The sequence below is a fragment of the Cupressus sempervirens genome, chromosome 10, assembly GCF_028749045.1.
Source record: "Cupressus sempervirens isolate cs-2001-9-10 chromosome 10, ASM2874904v1, whole genome shotgun sequence".
In the NCBI taxonomy this organism is placed as follows: Eukaryota; Viridiplantae; Streptophyta; class Pinopsida; order Cupressales; family Cupressaceae; genus Cupressus; species Cupressus sempervirens.
Genome location: NC_143127.1, coordinates 799722790 through 799741822, shown reverse-complemented (window position 1 = coordinate 799741822; position 19033 = coordinate 799722790). Strand labels below are relative to the sequence as shown.

At 35.8% G+C, this 19033-nt stretch overlaps 1 protein-coding gene across 2 annotated transcripts in view; it reads left to right on the top strand.

The window, feature by feature from the left end:
* The window catches only part of LOC149536336 (uncharacterized), a 176011-nt gene that overhangs the window by 46670 nt on the left and 110308 nt on the right, over positions 1–19033 (top strand). The window contains exon 2 of one of the 2 annotated variants that reach the window (XM_089804680.1): positions 6734–9568. The exons of the other annotated variant lie outside the window; for it this stretch is intronic. Coding sequence (XP_089660806.1) covers positions 6734–6783 — 50 coding nt within the window. The 3' untranslated portion in view covers positions 6784–9568. Of the gene's footprint in view, positions 1–6733; positions 9569–19033 lie in introns of those variants that run through there. 2 annotated transcript variants of the gene reach the window in all.

Below are 19033 nucleotides of genomic sequence, written 5' to 3'. Positions count from 1 at the left end.
ACACCCTTAGGTTTGTTCTTGCTCTTCCTCTTCATCTTCTTCCTCACATGCTCCTTCACCAAATTTAGCCTTTAGCTTCTTTAGCAACTTATCTTTCTTCTTAAGTGTGGAGGCAATTTTTAATTCCATTTCAATGTTTGACTTCATCACATCATAATTGCCAAATATTTTTGCACTTTTGTCAATCTCCTTTGTTAGGAGTGTTGTGATTGTAGCAGATGCTCCATCATCATTGATTTCATATCCAAGTGGTCTTAACCATCTATCTCTTGGTATGGAAACCTTGTCATGCCCTAAAGTTAACTGAGAAAAACACAACCAGCAAATTAATATATATATTTTTAAAGAGGTACATCAAGGGACAATACACATGTATCTATGTATAATAGATATACTTTATTGAACTAAATATATATAAAAACTTACAATCCATGTTTCTTGACTACATTAGGTATCACTAATATGATCATGGGTAGGAGGTAATACCTAACATCTTCTAGATATGTTGATAGTGGTGGATCAAATTGATGAACTGAGGCCTCTTCCTAGTCACCTAGTCCCTTTGCATCCCTAGGTGGGCACTCCTGCTTCTTTCTCTATTATCAGCTCTATGTTCCCCTAATCCTTGCTATATGGGCTGTGGAATTACAGGTAGCATCCTCTCCTACACTACCTCGATAATATTATGAATGGTTGTAAAGAGTTCATTAAGATCTTGAGGCTGCTTGGGTGGAGGCCCACCAATTTTATGTCCGGCCCCTCCAGATGCCACTCATACACCTCTAGGGCCACTAGCCCTCTAACTACCGTTACAAGTAACAATAAGTATCCTACACAAAAGTTTTAGTTTTAATAAATTAAGCGTAATGTGTTAGGCTCTAGTGTTGTAACCAATCACTTTGATACCAGAATGTCATGCCCTAGAGTTAATAGGGCAAAACAAAACCAACACTTTTTTTCTTTTATTTTCTTTCTTTTAAAGAGGTACATCAAGGGAGAATACACATGTATCTATGTATAATAGATATACTTTATCAAACTAAACAAAGATTAAAATTTACAATCCATATTTCTTGAGTACATTAGGGTATCACTAATACGATCATGGGGAGGAGGTAATAAGTAGCGTCTTCTAGACACATTGATAGTCCAACCCAGCCTTAGGTGTCAAGGTTGATTAATTTCATACTCAATAATGATACATTCATAGCCTTTCTTTTGAGACCATAATGTGTCATATATGTTTCACATCCTTTCATATATTGGTTTCATGTACAAAATCTTGATATTATTAAGATTATTTACTAGAGCACTCATCCTGTTGGTCTGATTTTTCATTGTATAGAAAAAGTCTAAAATTTTCGTGAAAAATTTGTTTAGGTCTTTGCATTTTGCAGACTAGGGTTTTCATTCTTCATAATTTTCATAATTTTAGGATACCTTAGTCATGCCCTGATTCATGTGTTGTTGAAATCTATTAAATTCTCAAGGTTTGTCTCTCAACAGAACCTGTATAATACCTTAACTGAAGCCTAGGTAATCTGTGTTTAAAAAAAAAAAAAAAAAAAAACTTAGATGTAAACTTTTTTAATATTCCTTTATGTTCTTTAGATTTTGCACCCTGCATCTCTTTTCCTTTTAAGGAGCACCTCTTGATTGTGGCAAGATTGAGGGATGTCACTTTGTCATTATGATAAAATGTGAGTTAAGTGACCATCACGACATAGCGACTATCATCAAACTAAGCTACGGTACCCGGATAAATGGAGGTGGTGATCGAAAATGTTTCGCATTGGTTTTTAATCATGTGAACTTTGTTTTGCTCCCTAAGCTGGAAAAGTAACCAGGGATCCAAGGAATATTTTTGGCTCTGGTACTCGTGTCTTTGCAGTCAGGAAGTTCAAGTTTCTTGCCAATAGCGAGGTAGCGATCAACCTTGAAACCCATGTCATGATAGTCGTCAAACTTCCCAGTGGTCATTAAGAGTCCCAAGTGGCACATTAAATGATGATATCATTGCCATGTCAGAACTACTAAGTAGGTAACTGTGATGTGACATGGTTTTGTTTTTTAGCACTGAGTTTTGTTAAGTCACTGGAGCTCACTACCTCGCTAATCAAAAAATCTAGGCCTCTCACTGTTAGCAATATAGAAAATTGCTATAAAATGAGCATATGGTGGAACCTAAGCAATGTGGAAAGATGACTGGAATTAGAATATTGTTTTCTCATTCACCAGCTATGTAGAATTTATCACATCATTAGTCTTCTAGACCTGCCTGCATTCATAAAACGCAGGGGGATTTTGATTGTCAGAGCAAGCTAAGATCAATGATTCTCACTATCTCACCATGAAGAAGAAGTGTGTGGTTTACTCCATGCAAGATAGCAAATATGGGACCCACCTCATATTAAGAAGTTCATGGAGTTTCTTTACCCTGGGATTGATTTCAGATCAACAACCGTCACTATCTTCCTATGGAAAGTTGCCTAGAGGATACGTACAAAAAGATAGCGAATATGGGGCCCACCACTATTCTTTTGAGCAACATAGTTGCGTGTCATCAACATGATCAAGATCAAATCATAGACTCTCATTACTTTGCTATGGCAAAGTGATTGTTCTATTATGTATAGTGAGGTAGCGACTTGTTGACACGTGTCCTTAGTTGCCAGTGGGTCCAAACAGAGATGCCACCAGGAAGGGAGCTATATTCATGGCTTTTCCTCATTGGATTGATTGACCAACTTGTCACCTTTTCCTGTATCCCTTGATCATAGGATTTGTTAAGATCGACAACGCAGATTTAAAAAAAAAAAGGTGGTGCTTCTCTATGTATTTATTTGATATGAAAGCTTCACATGTGTAAAAAAAAAATTGAGTATAACACAGAAGATTTTTGCAGTCCCACCTTATGCGAATAAAGATTTCAAGCCTTTTATGAGCAAAAGAAATTAATGAGAAGATTGTATTTGGACAGTGTGTGTAGTAATTTGTTCATTGCAAAAAAGAATAAGAAAAAACTTCAATTAAGTAGCCACACCATAATTTCTGTTGTGCTCCAGTCCTACAAGTATAGTCAACGAATGCCTCTAATGGACTCATAAAATCTTAGGTTGTGGATAGTAGGGGGATTGCTTAATGAAGGAAATTGGGTTTGGGATGTTGATATCTCACAAACTGATTTAAATTTTCTCAAAAGATGGGTTGCAGAGAGGAAGTTGTTTACTCCACTAGCTAGTATATGGAATTTTGACTGAGGAAGACTAGTAATCCCAGGTGTTTTTGTGGATTATATGTTAGAATAAATAATAAATAATAAATTATTTACTTTAACACAGCTCCTTAAGTGCAACTCAGGGAAATGCCTTAAGCTGACAAAACTAAGAAATGTAGAAATGCAGAATGGGTCCCAGCACAAGGCCATGTTAGGTACCCATGTACAAATGCAAAAGATGCAACCTCTAAAAATAGGGAAAGAGAGAAAACCACCTGGGAAAAACCCTCCCCCAAAAAGAGGTAAGAACCTAGTAAAGACTTGAAGAAGCCTCCAACTAGGGGAATGTCCCCTAAAATAGGAACAAGGAGTGATCATGAAGAGCATCAATGAAGCATGAAGAAGCCACAAAATTTTCCATGTGAAAGAAAATTTCTGATTTGAAGAACCTTCATGGAAGAAGAAGGCATGAATTGAGCATGTCTATATGGTAGATGATCCATCTCACCGAAATGCATAGGTAGCCAGCAACTGCAATCGCCTTGTATATAGGATCAACCACTGAATACATAGCTCACACTAACAAACCATCGAATAAATAATTAACAATTAACAATTAATAATTAATTATTAATTATTGATTATTTATTCTATTTACTTAAGCTTACTTAGGTAAATGCATTTTGTTTATTAGTTGTAGTCTAGGAGTTAGTTATAAGTTGCTGACAATATGGGAGTTTGTTCTCTCCTAAGTCATACTTATCCTCTCACCTTGTTTGAGGACTTTCCACCTCATGTGGATGTATGCTTAGTTGTCACACTTATCGCCTAGCCTCTTCTAGCTTGTTCTAGGAGATTCCTTGAGCTCTTTATATTCGAGCTCTCTCATTGTATCAATATCTCATTTTTAGCATATTGTAAATACATATTTTTTTGTGTTTGCATATTTAGTTGTCTCTCATGTTTGTTTAGGGCTTTTCCCTTGCTCCACACTCTTCCTTCCTTGGTTTCCCTTTGACAGATTTTTGCATGCAGGTGATCTTGGGCATCTTCAGAATTAGATTTCATCAACTCCAACATGGTAGCAAAGCCTCCTTGCTGCTGCTTTGTTGAAGGATTTTTGAAGTTGTGATTTGAAGTCACAAACCCTAGTTTGTTTGTGCATTTTTTCTTCAAATTAGGAGAACAACATTTTTTTGGAGCACATTGGGCCCAAAAAGACATTGCCATTGGATCTAGAAGGCCATTTGCAATCAGGTTTCATATAAAACTTGTCGATTTTGGAGATAGAGCTCCGAGAAGCAAAAATTGTTTTCTTGCAGGGCTTTCGTATGGATTGGATAGACGAATTTGCAAAAAATATATATAATTTTTTTTAGTTTAAGCATGCCACTGGAGGCCCTCGTTGTGCCACCCATGAGCAACCCGCAGTGGCTGCAGCCGGTAGTGCCACCCCATGGCCGCCATAGCTCGGCCACCACCCGTCCTCAGCTCTCCATGGCGATGCCCTCAGGTTTTTTCGCTGGCAGCTCAGCCTATTTCTGCCACTCTGCTCGTCCATCTGTTGGTGCAGTGCTTGCTTTCTGCTCCTGGTCCACTTGCACAGTCACAACACAGTCAACATAGTCACTTGCCACTTGGCCGAGTGCTAGGGTGACACGTGGCCAGGGTGCCACATGGTAGTTTTCCACATGGACTTGCCACGTTAACCCAACCATTTAAGCATTCTGCCACGTGGTATTCTTTTTTGTGGCAAAGGCCTTCAAGCTGTCAAATTTTACGCCATGTTCTATTGACGTCAGCATGACATCACCTGCATCATCCCCTTGTACCTCTCCAAGGTCCTTTTTGACCTACTTGCATTTTTTGGCCAATATTTTTCCGATCCGAAAGAAGCACCGAAAACCTAGTTTCGAGACAGAGACATTGGTGTACGTATTTTTAGGTTTTGATGCTTTTTTATTGCCTATTCTTTTAGTTGAAGTCCGAAGTTGTGTTTTTGATTCCAACAAACTTTTATTTTGCATCCCTTACCCATTTTTTGAAAATGTTATATTTCTGAAAAGCTGGTTCTATCTACTTTTCAGAAATGCTATCGTTTCCTTCAGACTCTATCCCATGCTCTTTCTATCATTGTTTTAGCATTTTTGTTCCATGGTGGATATCTTGCGTGTTTTAGGTTTGAGGATTGTTTTCTTGGTATGGGATCCTTTGTTTTGGGCTATACTATGTTTTGTTGCAGCTTGTTTTTGGTTTTGATCATTGTAGCTATCATTTTGAAGCACTTTAATGTATCACACTGAGATAAAGTGCCACTTTTGCATTTCGAGGGTCATGAACGTTGTTTTGAGTTAGTTGTACATGCACTTTTTTTATAAAGCACCATGGGGGGGATAGTTGTTTGCTGTTTTAGGCATTCTCCCTTTGTCAAGTGAGTGTCCCTTCCATGACATTAGCCCCATGTAGCATCAACGTGATCATGTTTTTATAGGTGTCTATACCTCTTTCCCTCTCTCGTCGTTCTTGGCTTGTCTGCAGGAGACTCTGGCACACCTTCTCAGTTGCCTATCACCACACCCTGTCTACATTAAGGGGGGGTTATGCTATTGTTCTAATGCATCTTTGGTTCGATCGTTCAATAGTGTGAACTATGTATTCAATGGTTAATCCTATGTATAAGGCAATTGCAGTGGCTGGCTACCTATGCATTTCAGTGAGATGGATCATCTACCATATAGATATGCTTAGTTCGTGCCTTCTTCTTCCATGGAGGTTCTTCAGATTAGCAATTTTCTTTTAGATGGTAGATTTGCAGCTTCTTCATGCTTCAGTGATGCTCTTCATGATCATTCCTTGTTCCTGTTTTAGGGGACATTTCCTTAGTTGAAGGGCTCTTTAGTTCTTCACTAGGTTTTTACCTCTTTTTGGGGGAGGGTTTTTCCCACGTGGTTTTCTCTCTTTTCCCCGTTTTCAGAGTTTTCATCTCTTTGTATTGCTCATGGGTATGTAACATGGCCTTGTTGCCAAGACCCATTCTGCATTTCATTTTAGTTTTGTGAGTTTAAGGCATTTCCCTAAGTTGCACTTAAGGGGGGGTGTTAGAGTAAATAATTAATTTACTAATTATTTATTCTATTTACTTAAGCTTACTTAGGTAAATGCATTTCATTTATTAGTTGTAGTCTAGGAGTTAGTTATAAGTTGTTGACAATACAAGTGTTTGTTCTCTCCTAAGTCATACTTATCCTCTCACCTTGTTCGAAGACTTTCCACCTTATGTGGATGTATGCTTAGTTGTCACACTTATCTCCTAGCGTCTTCTAGCTTGTTCTAGGAGATTCTTGGAGCTCTTTATACTCAGGCTCCCTCATTGTATTTTCATAACAACATCACATTCCATTGTAAATACATATTTTATTGTGTTTGCATATTTTCTCTCTCATGTCTGCTTAGGGTTTTTCCCTTGCTCCATGTTCTTCCTTCCTTGGCTTCTCTTTGACAGATTTTTGCATGCAGGTGATCTTGGGTGTCTTCGGAGTTGGATTTCATCAACTGCAACATTATGATCTCCTTGAGACTGTGGTAAAGAGCTGTGATCGAGCCACTAAGGTAGTGAAAAGAGCAAAGGGTGAACTTGGAAAGATTAGAATCCTGACAACAATAACATCATTCTCTAAAGAAATTTTCAAGAAAGTATACTTCAATACCAGGGTAGTAGAGATATATAGAGCCATGTGCAAAGTTTTTGGAGAGGGTGAAGAAGATTTATAATTCATGGGTTTTATCCATATAGTTACTCTTACTTTTTGTTAATGCATGTCTTTCTTTTCAAAAGATGGACATATTTTGGTAGAGGAATCGTTTTGAATGCAAATAAGGCCAAGGAAGCATAAAATGATCATTTTTTTATATTTGATAGTGACATTGCCTCTAAAGCTCTTATGCTTCATATTAAGTGACAATCCCATTACCCTAGGATACTAGTATAACCAAAGAATAGTGACAGGTAAGAGTGACTCCCATAGTACATAATAATGATGATGAAACCCATGGGTTGAGATTAGTTTCCAATCTTCAGAATAGACTTCATCATTGGTGAGCTTAGCAGTTGCATACATGAAGGAATCAGAGTTGCATCCAAATCAGAATAACAACATGTAACAGAAAGGGACCCGCAAAGGAATATTTGATCTACATGTATTTTTAGTGTTTGTAGTTTTGTCTTTTCTAATAGGTGTCTCACGTCTCTTGTGTAAAGGACACCTATAAATTGGATTTTCCTATTGCTTGTTGCAACTCATGCCTATATAAGTGAATTTTCAGGGCATTGTGATGGTTTGAAAAATTTGGTATGTCTTTAGTTATTCTATGAAAGTACATTCAGTCCAGTCATATGTGGTTGTTCTGAGTTTATTTTCAGAGATATTTTTTCTGATAACAAATAGAAATCCACAGTCAGTATGATTCTCTAGGTTCCTTACTGAGTTCCTATTGGTTATTGTATTAGATAGCAAGAAGGATAATACAAAGGGATATTTACACCAAAATTTGTGTTACTATTTTTCTGTCTCCTTTTCATGAGTTTATCAGTTTTGAAATCATTTGCATAATGTTCATCTGATTGGATGCATTCTAGATGGGGTGTGTATTGATTATATTGTTGCTTTTAATTGTGAGGCCTCGCCCCGACCCATCCTTGCACCGATGATACATTATTATTTTGATACTCATGCCTTGTTATGTCAAATCATTATTGGATACACTGAACATTTTTATGCTATTTTATGATGTGTGATGCTTTACTCCAGTTATCTGATTTTGTCATTTAATGCTTATAAATATGTATAATGATGAAGAAAATGTATGCAACACTAACACTTTTGGTTATGCAAGTCGAAGGGTTAGAAATATGAGTGGAATTAGATAAACAACTATTTATTAGGAAATAGATGCTTTAATTTATATAATTCCTCTAATATGTAATTCACATTATGCATGTGGTTTTTGGATCTGCTGATGTGTGCAATGAGTGTGTAGGAAAATTAGCCGAGACAACTCAATGGAGAGGCAGAGCTAAATTACTTGTTGATCTTGTGTTAACTTTGTATTGTAATTCTTTAAAGATTGTAAATTGGTCTTACTATTCTCCTAGCTTTTAATTGTTCCTAATAAGTCTTTAAAGGCCTAAAAATATCAAATTTAAGTACCCTATGGGTAAGGGTATGGGTGTGGAGTACTTTTCAACCCTTTAGCCTCCTTGGTTGACTTTTAGGGTCACTCAAAAACCCTATTCTAGGATGATTTCAAAAATGGGTTGTTCTCTACTTGAGTTAGTGAAACCAAACCTCCATCTTGAGTTACTTGAAGCCTAGTTGAGTTAAGGGCCATACTTAGAGGCATTTTGGGAGTAGTTTTGGTTTTTGTCACCCAATCCTCTGGTTTTGGAGGAAGTTTGAAGATTGAAGGAAAAAAAGGAAGCTCTCCTCAAACCACCATTGCCATAACTCTTCTATGAAGGTAGGAGTTCTTTACTCCTTGAATGGTTCTTTATGTGTGTTCATGTTTTGAATCTTGCTTGAATCATGTTTGAGACTTTGTGTAGTTATGCATTTCTTGCTTGTGTGTTGGGGGTGGATTTGGGAGGGATTTTACCTTGTTTTCTTTTGATGTCATTCATATACTTTCTTGATGTTTTGATTGTTTTTGAGAGGTTTTCACGGGGATGTTTTTGGCAACACTCACCCTTGGATAGGGAAGAAGTGGCCATGTTTGGGGAAAGGGCCTTAGTTGGACCTCAATAGTGCAGAGTCTCCTCTCATGGTGAGAGGAGGGAAAAAGGGTAGGGTGTATGGGCCCCAACTTGTCATCTCATACCTTGTTGTTATTGAGAATTCTTGAATGTGAAAAAAAAAAAAATGAAAATCCTTGTGGATATAGCCTCGAAAGGGCCTTGTAAAAGAATGGAAGTTCTTGAAGTTTTAGCCCCGAAAGGGCTATGTGATAGTATGGTGATTGACTTCTCCTATTGAGAAAATCCACCTTTCCCCTATATTGGTTCATTGTTGGACCTATTGTGCAACCGGGTTGGGAATGCATGCTTAAATTGCTTATCTCCTTGTGTTGTTTACCTCCATGTTGGTTCTTGTCTTTTCCATGTTTTCCCTTGATGCAATGAAGAATTTGATAAAAGTTCTCTTGTGAAAGCCTTGAAGAAAACTCATTGAATTGTAATATTATATAAGTTGTAATTGAATTCCATGTAATGGCAAAGACATCGGGTTTTCTTACTGGTTCTTTCCCAACGGAGCTTTGAACTAGGATGAATAATAGAGCAAAGAAAAGATTATGAAATTCTCCTTGCAATGGTCTCATGTGGTTCCAAATTTTGGCATATGTATGTGAGAAATTAGAATGATAGTTAATGTCTTGAATTGGGAAATACTGAGTTTCAATTATGATAATGAAAGGCAATGGATGTGTTGAAGTTTCAATTCAATGTTTTGAACATTAACATGTAATAATAATCCTACGTTGTGATCACCAAGCTAGCACATTCATTGTTAAGCTTCATTAGTAATGCAATTAAATTTGATAAGAATTATTCATCACCTTTTTGAATTCTGAATATAGGATCATAATTCCTTGTTAAGTTTCATAAAGAACAAGATTAATTTGATTAAGATGTTTTGAATTTCCTTGAATTTAAATAAATAAGAAAGAATACATACCTTGTTATATGATGACTATATATTAAACATACATTCTTGTTTTTAGATGATTGAATTAACATGAGCTATAGTAGAAAAGAGAATTATAATCCTTTGCATCCTTTTGTATTAGTGTGCTTGTTCATAGGAACTCCATATTACCTCTAGAAATGTTTAGACTCATCTTGCATAACAATGAACTTAGCAAGAAAAAATGCTAGCTCTTGGCAAAAAGAAATTGGTTTCCAAATTCTGCATCTCCAGGTCTAAAAACCCTCTCTGGAAAATGTATGGAGAAGTCTTAAATTTTCCCATGTCACAGAGAATATTCTATGAGATATTCTCGTTGAATTGCAAATCAAAAATCATTGCTAATTCATTAAAAAAAATGACTTAAATAAATTTGAACATATAACATCTAAATATATATATGATAATGCTTTTAAATTCAACATCCCAACTATAAAACTTTTGGCATTTAATTCCATAGGACTTAGAGATTTGAGGCATGATACAAGTCGAATCATATAGAAATTTTTAAAACAAAAAAAATAAAACTCCCAACCACCTGTTAGCAAGTACAGAGGTCGAATCTCTTGAGGGAGGGCATGAGATTTTTTTTTTAAAACACTTCAATTGTGACAAAACCCTTTTTATACTTCCCCCCACTCATCATCTTAACCCTGCGATGACGTGGGGTCATGTTTGGCTTGTGGAGGTGGTGAAGTGTCAAAACAAAATTTATACCCCTCTGCACTTTTCACCCACCCCCACCCCAACATCTCACTCTTCCTCACACGTGATCCAATGTGTGGCAGATGTAGGGGATAGGACTACATGCGCAGGCCCTTGGGTAGTGTGCAGACTCTTGGGAACTGGGGTCTAAGCTGTCCACTTGGCATGGGGGGGGGTGTAGGGGGGGAAAAGTAGGTCTAGGACTAGGGTAGGAGGGGGGGTGTAGGTTTGTTAGTAGGGTCATTTGTATTATGTTAGTAAGTTAGTTAGTAATTAGGTTAGTTGTATAGTTTAGATTATTAGATTTCAGTTAGTTTAAGTTGTTTTAAATTTGAGGTTTAGTTAGAATAGTTTTAATTTTATTTGAACTAATTTAGTTGTTATATCCTTAGTATAGATTATATTTTCATTTATATAATTGTTTGATTAATGTGTGAGTGTAGTTAGGTTAGCACTATTAGTTAGTATGTGCTTAATGATAGTTAGTGTTAATTTAATTAATATATATATATAATGTTTTAAAGTAAGTAAGTTTAATGCTTGGTTAGAAATTAATAGTTAGATTAGTATTAAGATGATTTTAATTTAGGATAGTTTAGACTTAGTTGTTATTTACACTAGTAATAGATTTGTTTAATTTTGAGAAATAGTGTAGTTTTTTTTTGAAATGTTATTTGTTAGGATTAATTAGAAGATATTCCATGATGTAATATAAGCTATTTAAGGTTATAATATAGCTAGTATGGAATAGGAATTTTGAAGTAAATTATTATAACTTCTAATTTTAAAGTTAACAATTTGATATTAGGTCTTTTAAAATGAAATAGGTTTGATGTTTCATAACTAGTTGCTACTATTCTGTATTAGATAGATTCATTGCAATGTTGACATTTCAATATTGGATTTAAATTATATTAATTTGAATGAAGGATGGTAACTTATAGACGTAATTGAAATTGTTTTAGTCATCTTAAAGGTTGTAGTATTTGACCATAATCAAATTGGAGCTATACAAGTTGTGTATCTAGGAGATAGAAAGACATTTTAGTTGGTAGGTCATTGGGATGTAATAGATTAGTCATTTAATTTAATTAATTGGGTTTCTAGAACCCCTTAGTTACCCTAATAATCTCTTCAACAAAATGTTCAAACTATGTTGTACTTCTTTTTAAATCAATGGTGAACTTGCATCTAGTCTTATAGTACCCTGGTTATTTGAATTCTAAAACTCCTTGAACTAATTAATTCCACTATTGTAAACTTTTAAAAAAAAAACCTCTTGCGACCATTGTTATCTTAGTTGATTATAGTTTTTTTAAAAAAAAATTTTGTGCATTTTTTTTTTGCCCTTATATTTTGGGCATGACATTAATTCAATGAGTTATGTAAATGCTTCAATGAATTGGTAGAATTCATGAATTTATGAAGAGGATATCATGTAAGAATTTAAATAGGTGATTATAGTAGATAGATTCAATTACAAGCTAATTGAATAAGGTCTCCTGCCAATAATCGACTCTGTTGCCCACTAGATAAGGTACTGGTCTTATAAATTAGAGATGATCAAGAGTAAATTCTACTTCTACATGTTAAAACTATTATAAATTCAAAATCATTCATATATTATTTTGTTCAAGGTTGTAATGCTGGTCACCACTCGTTTACATCTAGTTTTTAGAGTCATAGGTAGCTACTATTTCCAAAAATACTTGTAAATTCTAGGAGAATTAGGGCCAGATCTACATATAGGGAATGCTTATAGATTTGAAAGTTTCAAAGAAATTGATGAACTATGTATGTGCCTAAGGATAGAAAATGAAAATCATAACGAAACTAAGATAATTTTATACAACAGTTTGCTTTAGAATCATCCCTAGGTATACCCACCTCGGTTTAGCAGAGCCTAAAGAGTAGGAAACCATTCTTGGTTTCATTGAAGTTGGATCTAGATGATCTACTTGTGTAATTGATTATGAGAATTAGCTAATATTTAGATTATTTGAGCACTTTCATTCTGGTATTGAGCATTTTGTTGCTCGGTAGTTTTAAAACTCCAACACATCCCAAGTGTAATTGTCATACATATCCCTTTATTTATTTTATTTTTAATTATTTTTTTCTATTATTCTTATAATTATTTTAAAATTATTACACTTATGTTATTTTAATTATTTATCATTATTATTATTTTAACATTATTTTAATTACTAATTATGTATAACTTATTTTAAGACAAGGCTATCATGGGCTCCTAAATTGTCCACCCCTAATCCTCATCCCAACTTACTTTATTACACATGCCTTGTATTACTATATTAAATTTGAAAATGTTAAAAAACAATCCCATCATACTCTTAATAACATTTAACTCCTTACCCTATACAGTAATACTATCCCTAAAACATTACTCCACTCTTAAACCACTTAACATTCCAACCATTAATTCCTAAGGACCTGTCCCATTCTGTGGATCCTCTACGCCATATGATCTTTACCCTTTCTAACTTTATTAGTTATTATTAAAAAAAATAGAACACTATTTTACTCTTAACTATGATATTCCTAATCTCTAACACTACTCCCCACACTCCCAAATCAAATGTTATCCATGGTCACGTGCTTCATACTCTCTCTCCAAACTAGATTTGACAAGAATAGCTTTTACTTGTAGACACCTAAATCTGATTACATCAATAAGTAATCATGTTTAGTCATCTCCTAAGACATTATTGATTAAATATTTACTATTTAATTAATTAATTGTCATCCCTTAGTTAATTAATTAATTTAATTAACTATAGTCTAATTGATAAAATCAAAGGATCACCTAAAATCAATTTATCAATTACATCTCTCTTCCCCTATTAAATTGAATAAACTATTAAATCTATTCAATTTAATTCCATACTCCCCATTTTATGAAATAAAGCATTTAATAAAATATCTAAAATCCAAAAGCCTTCCTAAACTTTATCCTAACCCCTAATCCAACCCATTCACCCATACTAAACTCACATAGCCACCTAACTAACCCATCCCATCAAAGCCAAATCACTCAAAACCTAACCCCCCTTCTAAGCTAATCCTAAACCTCTTCTAATCATGTGTACAATCATAAACACGAGTTAAGACTTGCTAACCCAAGCTAAAGTCAACAAATATCTTCCCCTCACCCTCCAACATAAATGACCCTCAAATATCTCTTACACTCCTCTTAATGACTCTTACACCTTCATTCATGACTCTTACATACTCAACCACCCTCATCAAGCCTTTGACCAACCCTTATCCTATCCTCTCACACTAATCCTCCTTGTGACAAGTGTCACCTCACCATCCCTCACCATCTTATCATCTTGACATCTTGGTCCTCCATTGCTCCAACCCTTGGCCTATAAATTGAAGCTCCTCCCTTCACAAAATAATCCATCCTTCCATGCAAAGTTATAATGCTATTTTGAGAGCTCATAAACTACCAAAATACCATTATAATGTTGGAATCACTCCATGACTCCATTGTTGAAACCTTGCCTCATTCACTCTATCCATCCATCTAAGCTTGAGCTATACTTGTGAGCGCACATAACTTAAATCGGGGAAAAATCTATTGTATCATTGTGTTATACCATTTGGAGCTTACCATTCTTGGTTTGCCTCCATTTGTGGTGATAACAAATCAGTCATATCTTAAGTGTTTTCCATGTTTAGTATGGTTAAAAGATTTCATTTAATAGTTAGTTTTTCATTTGCACTACTAAACTAGGTGATACGTTACCATTTCCCTATAACTCCTATTGGCGAATTCTAGACATTAATGATTCCAAAATTGATATGGGTCATGTCCCCAATTTCAACCACTTCTTCCCTTGTCTATACGTGTGGCTCCCTTTATCTAGGAGTGGTGGAGTGGAATTAAGTCAAAGTTTAAAAATCTGCACAAAGTCCAACATGTTAGCCACCTAGGAGATAAATTGGATCCATCTCTTTTATAAAAGAAACATGAAAACATACTTTAACATAACATTAAGGTAGCTTTCTTTGTTTCTCCCAAGGTTGAATTTGACTAGGACACTTTCTGACTTGTGGCAAGCTTAAAACACATTGTTTCATGTGCTTGTTGGGAGTTTCCCAAGCCATAGGTGCGTAGGTGGGGCCATCACCTTTTAGTAAGTTGCTACTTCCCCTTTTATCTTGGGTAAAGGCTACTGACTTATGCTTTGGTTAGAGTTTAAAAAAATAAAAAAATTGTATTCTTTATTTAAAATTTCTTTATTGTAATCTATGGAGGTTTCCTACTTAGGTAATCCCTAGTTAGGGGATTGAGTGACTAGGCTTATCATCTTTTTTTATGTTTTTGAACATTATCTTATTTTATATTTATATTTTTTATGTTGTTTTCTAGAATGAAGACCCAAGGGTCACAGCTTTTATTTGGTCCTTTCTTCCAAACAAATTTGGGAGTAGGTCATCATTGTAATTTGAGGCTTACAATTAGTACTTATATTAATTTATAAATCCCCCAAGAACAAGATTCTTGGTATATTTCTTCTAATATTTTAATGCTCTGCAATAGGGAGAGGATTATTTCTCACTCCCATACATTTACGAGACAAATAATCTATGCATATACAAGCCTATTTATTTTATGAAATCTTCTACTATGAATTCTACCTATTCCTTCTCCTAGCTAGAATTTTTTGTAAGCAGAGATTGTTTTAAATATCTAGTTTAACTTCAATCTTAACATACTAATTAATACATTTTCTTGAGGGTTCCATGGAAATCTATTTTCCTTATTGGTTTTAAGTTTATGAATCAAATTCTACAAATTTACATGCAGCAATAATTATAAACTTTCTATCACAAAATGAACTACCAAATCTTGGCAATTTTCTTCCATCTCATAACATATAAATTTTGCAATCAACCATCTATGTTTCGAATCATATCAACTATGTCTATTAAATTCTTCCAGACATCAACTATGGAGTATTTCTATCAAGTGATTTACACTCATCATAAGAAGAAGGTCTCATTTCATAACCTCTTCATAATACATCAGATTACATAATGTGAGATTCACAATGAAAATTTCCTTACAAGTAACCTTATACTATCTCTCAATCTATTCTTACACCATTTGAATAATATATAATGATGAACAATCCCTTTTACATCAATATACAATAACAATGAAGACTTGAAAACTACAATACATTTGAGATGACATAGAACATTGGTCTCTCTTTACACATTTGATTCTTTTCAACTTTGTCAAGGGTGGAACCTTAATATCTTCAAGGAATCCATCTTCACAAAAATTGCGTACACACACAAACTAGGAACCATGGAGGCTCACCTCCTATGCTAGGCTTCTATGAAGCCACCCACTGGGCAGGGGAAACAAGGTCTAAACAGGGAACACACACACACATCACTTGCCATTGCATGAAAAAAACACTTAACTCAAAATAAATCCCTCCCATGGATTTTCACATTAATTCATCATTGAAATCATTTCACATTGGATGAAGGTGGACTCTACAAGAGGAGATGTGATGCAGATATAAATTCAACAGAAGCAATATTAAAAAGGAATCAGCACCAACAAGAAATATAAATTAAAATTTCTTCTTAAGTAATTCTTCAAATTAATAGTAAATACATTTGCTCTCCTATAGATTTCTTCTCCCTATAACTTTGTATCCAAAAACTTTGTTCTCCAAAAACTTGACCTAAACCTAAACCTAAAAACTCTATTTGTACTTTCTACGATAGTCTATGGAACATTCTAGATTGTTACAATATAGAATAGGGAAGAATGATCCCACAAGGGTCTAAACAAATTCCAAGAAAAGATCTTATCCTAATGATAAAATTAGAATAAATTTCTTGAGTCGACACATGCAAAAAACTTGACCTAAATACTTTATGTGGGTGCTCCTACACCATATTTTTGGTATTAGAGCTTGGGGAAAGCTCATGAGGTAATTAGATTTTATGTTTGGATTAGAGTAAGAAGCTGAAACATCAAACATGGTCATGAATGTTGAACTAGCAAAGAAGATGCAAGAATAGGAGAAAATCAATAAGTGGTTATTAGATGAATTTGAGAAGATGAAGGGCTGGATGGAAAAGAAATAAAAGGTTTCCTTAGAGCAAGAGGAAGAAGGGAAAGAAGAGGATACCCCTAAGTAGGAGGTAGTTAACTTACCTGCAGACTAGACATACTTTATAGAAGCCCTTGGAAGAGTTGGTAAGAAGGATGCCAAAGGTGACCTACCCATCCTCTCAGGAAAGATGGATGTTGATGCTATTGTGGATTGGATAGAAGCCTTGAAAAACCATTTTGAATGTGAAAATATAGCAGAGAAGGATAAGGTAAAAATTTCCAAGTCAAAGTTGAAGGAACTATCCCTCACTTGGTGGAATTTCATTCAAGGAGAAAGGGTCAAAGAAGGTCAAAACACGATAACTTCATGAAAAAGGATGTGTGCCAAGGTGAGAGAAAAATACTTACTTGAGGATTATGCAATTTAATTTCATCGAATGAGACAAAGTTTAAGACAAAATGAGCTAGATGTCACTACCTATACTGAAGAATTCCAAAAACTTAGCCTGAGGGCAAAGTAGAGTGAATGTGAAATTGTAAAAGTTGCTAGATATCTTAATGGATTGAGGTTTAACATTCAAAAAGAACTTGTGATGAACCTCCTTATAGCAATATCGTGAGAATGCTCGAAATAACAGAATACAAAGTGATAGCAGAACTCAGAATGAATCTACTGATCGCAGGCCACTTCGAGGGGGTAACCTCCTTTGAGCAAGCTCAATACAATAAATTCGTCCGTGCCCATCAAGGGCCTCAACCTATTCTTATATACTGAGTACGATCTAGAAAAGTAATACTACCTATGCATGTGGGATAATAAAATATACTCACGGGACGACTTACAAAGCATATGCGTCCACAACACTACTCTAACAAAATAAACAGAAGGAACACACAGGTTCCTAACATCCCCTCTCCCTTAGAAAAAAGCTTTGTCCTCAAAGCTTAAGGTGTGGAAATTGTTGTTGAATCTGAAGAACGGGTTCCCAGGTAGCATCCTCTGGTTGCATGCCATGCCACTGAATCAAGACCTCAGAGATGGAGCGAGAGCGAAGCTGGCGAGTGCGCTGGTCAATGATTGCCACCGGCTCCAGGATAATGGATCCTTCCGTATCCATTTCAGGGAGAGTAGTTTGTGCTCTGACAGTGGTACCCAGAACTTTCTTTAGACAAGAAACATGAAAGACTGGATGAATGCGGGAAGAAGGAGGAAGTTCCAGTTTATAAGCAACTGAACCAATCTTCTGCAGAACCTTATAAGGCCCATAAAATTTTGGGGCCAGCTTATGACGCCCTTTCAGCTTTAGGGAGGATTGTTTGTATGGCTGTAGACGAAGAAAAACCATATCCCCAACTTGAAATGAGCGCTCAGAACGGTGTTGATCTGCTTGTTGTTTCATCCGATTACGGGCCATGTGAAGATTATCCTGTAAGGTACGAAGAATCTGATCCCTGCTGCGGAGAACTATGTCAACTGCCTGGACTGGTGAGCTGTTGGGAGTGTAGGGAAGGAGCACTGGAGGTGCCTGACCATAGACTGCTTCATATGGAGTCATTTTAGAGGCAGTGTGGTAAGAGGTATTGTACCACCATTCAGCTAAAGGGAGCCACTTGGCCCACTGATGTTGCTGTTCGGAAGTGAAGCAACGAAGATAAGTTTCCAAGCATTTATTGACAATTTCAGTTTGACCATCAGTTTGTGGGTGATAGCCCGAACTCATCTTCAGTTTGGTGCCATTTTTCTGAAACAGTTCAGTCCAAAAATGACTGGTAAAAGTTGCATCACGATCAGAGACAATGGAAGAAGGGAGTCCATGAAGACGAAATATCTGGTCCATGAAGATTTGTGCAACAGAGGAGGCAGTATAGGGGTGGCTGAGGGCACAAAAATGACTATATTTTGAGAGACGATCAACCACAACCAAGATCACTGTCTTGCCACCGGATTTAGGAAGCCCTTCAATGAAATCCATAGAAATATCAGTCCAAATCCGTGTAGGGATGGGCAATGGTTCGAGCAAGCCAGGAAGGAGGGTCGTTTCACCCTTGTGGCGTTGGCAAGTATCACATTCAGCCACCATCTGTTGAATCGTCTGTTTCATCCCTTTCCAAAAGAAGTTTCTCCTTGCTCGCTCATAAGTTTTGAGGAAGCCTAAGTGCCCTGCAGAAGGAGAAGCATGGAGTTCATAAAAAGTAGCCTGATGTAGAGCTGGGTTCTGAGGAAGCACTAGCCGACCCTTGTATCGAAGAGAAGCACCATCC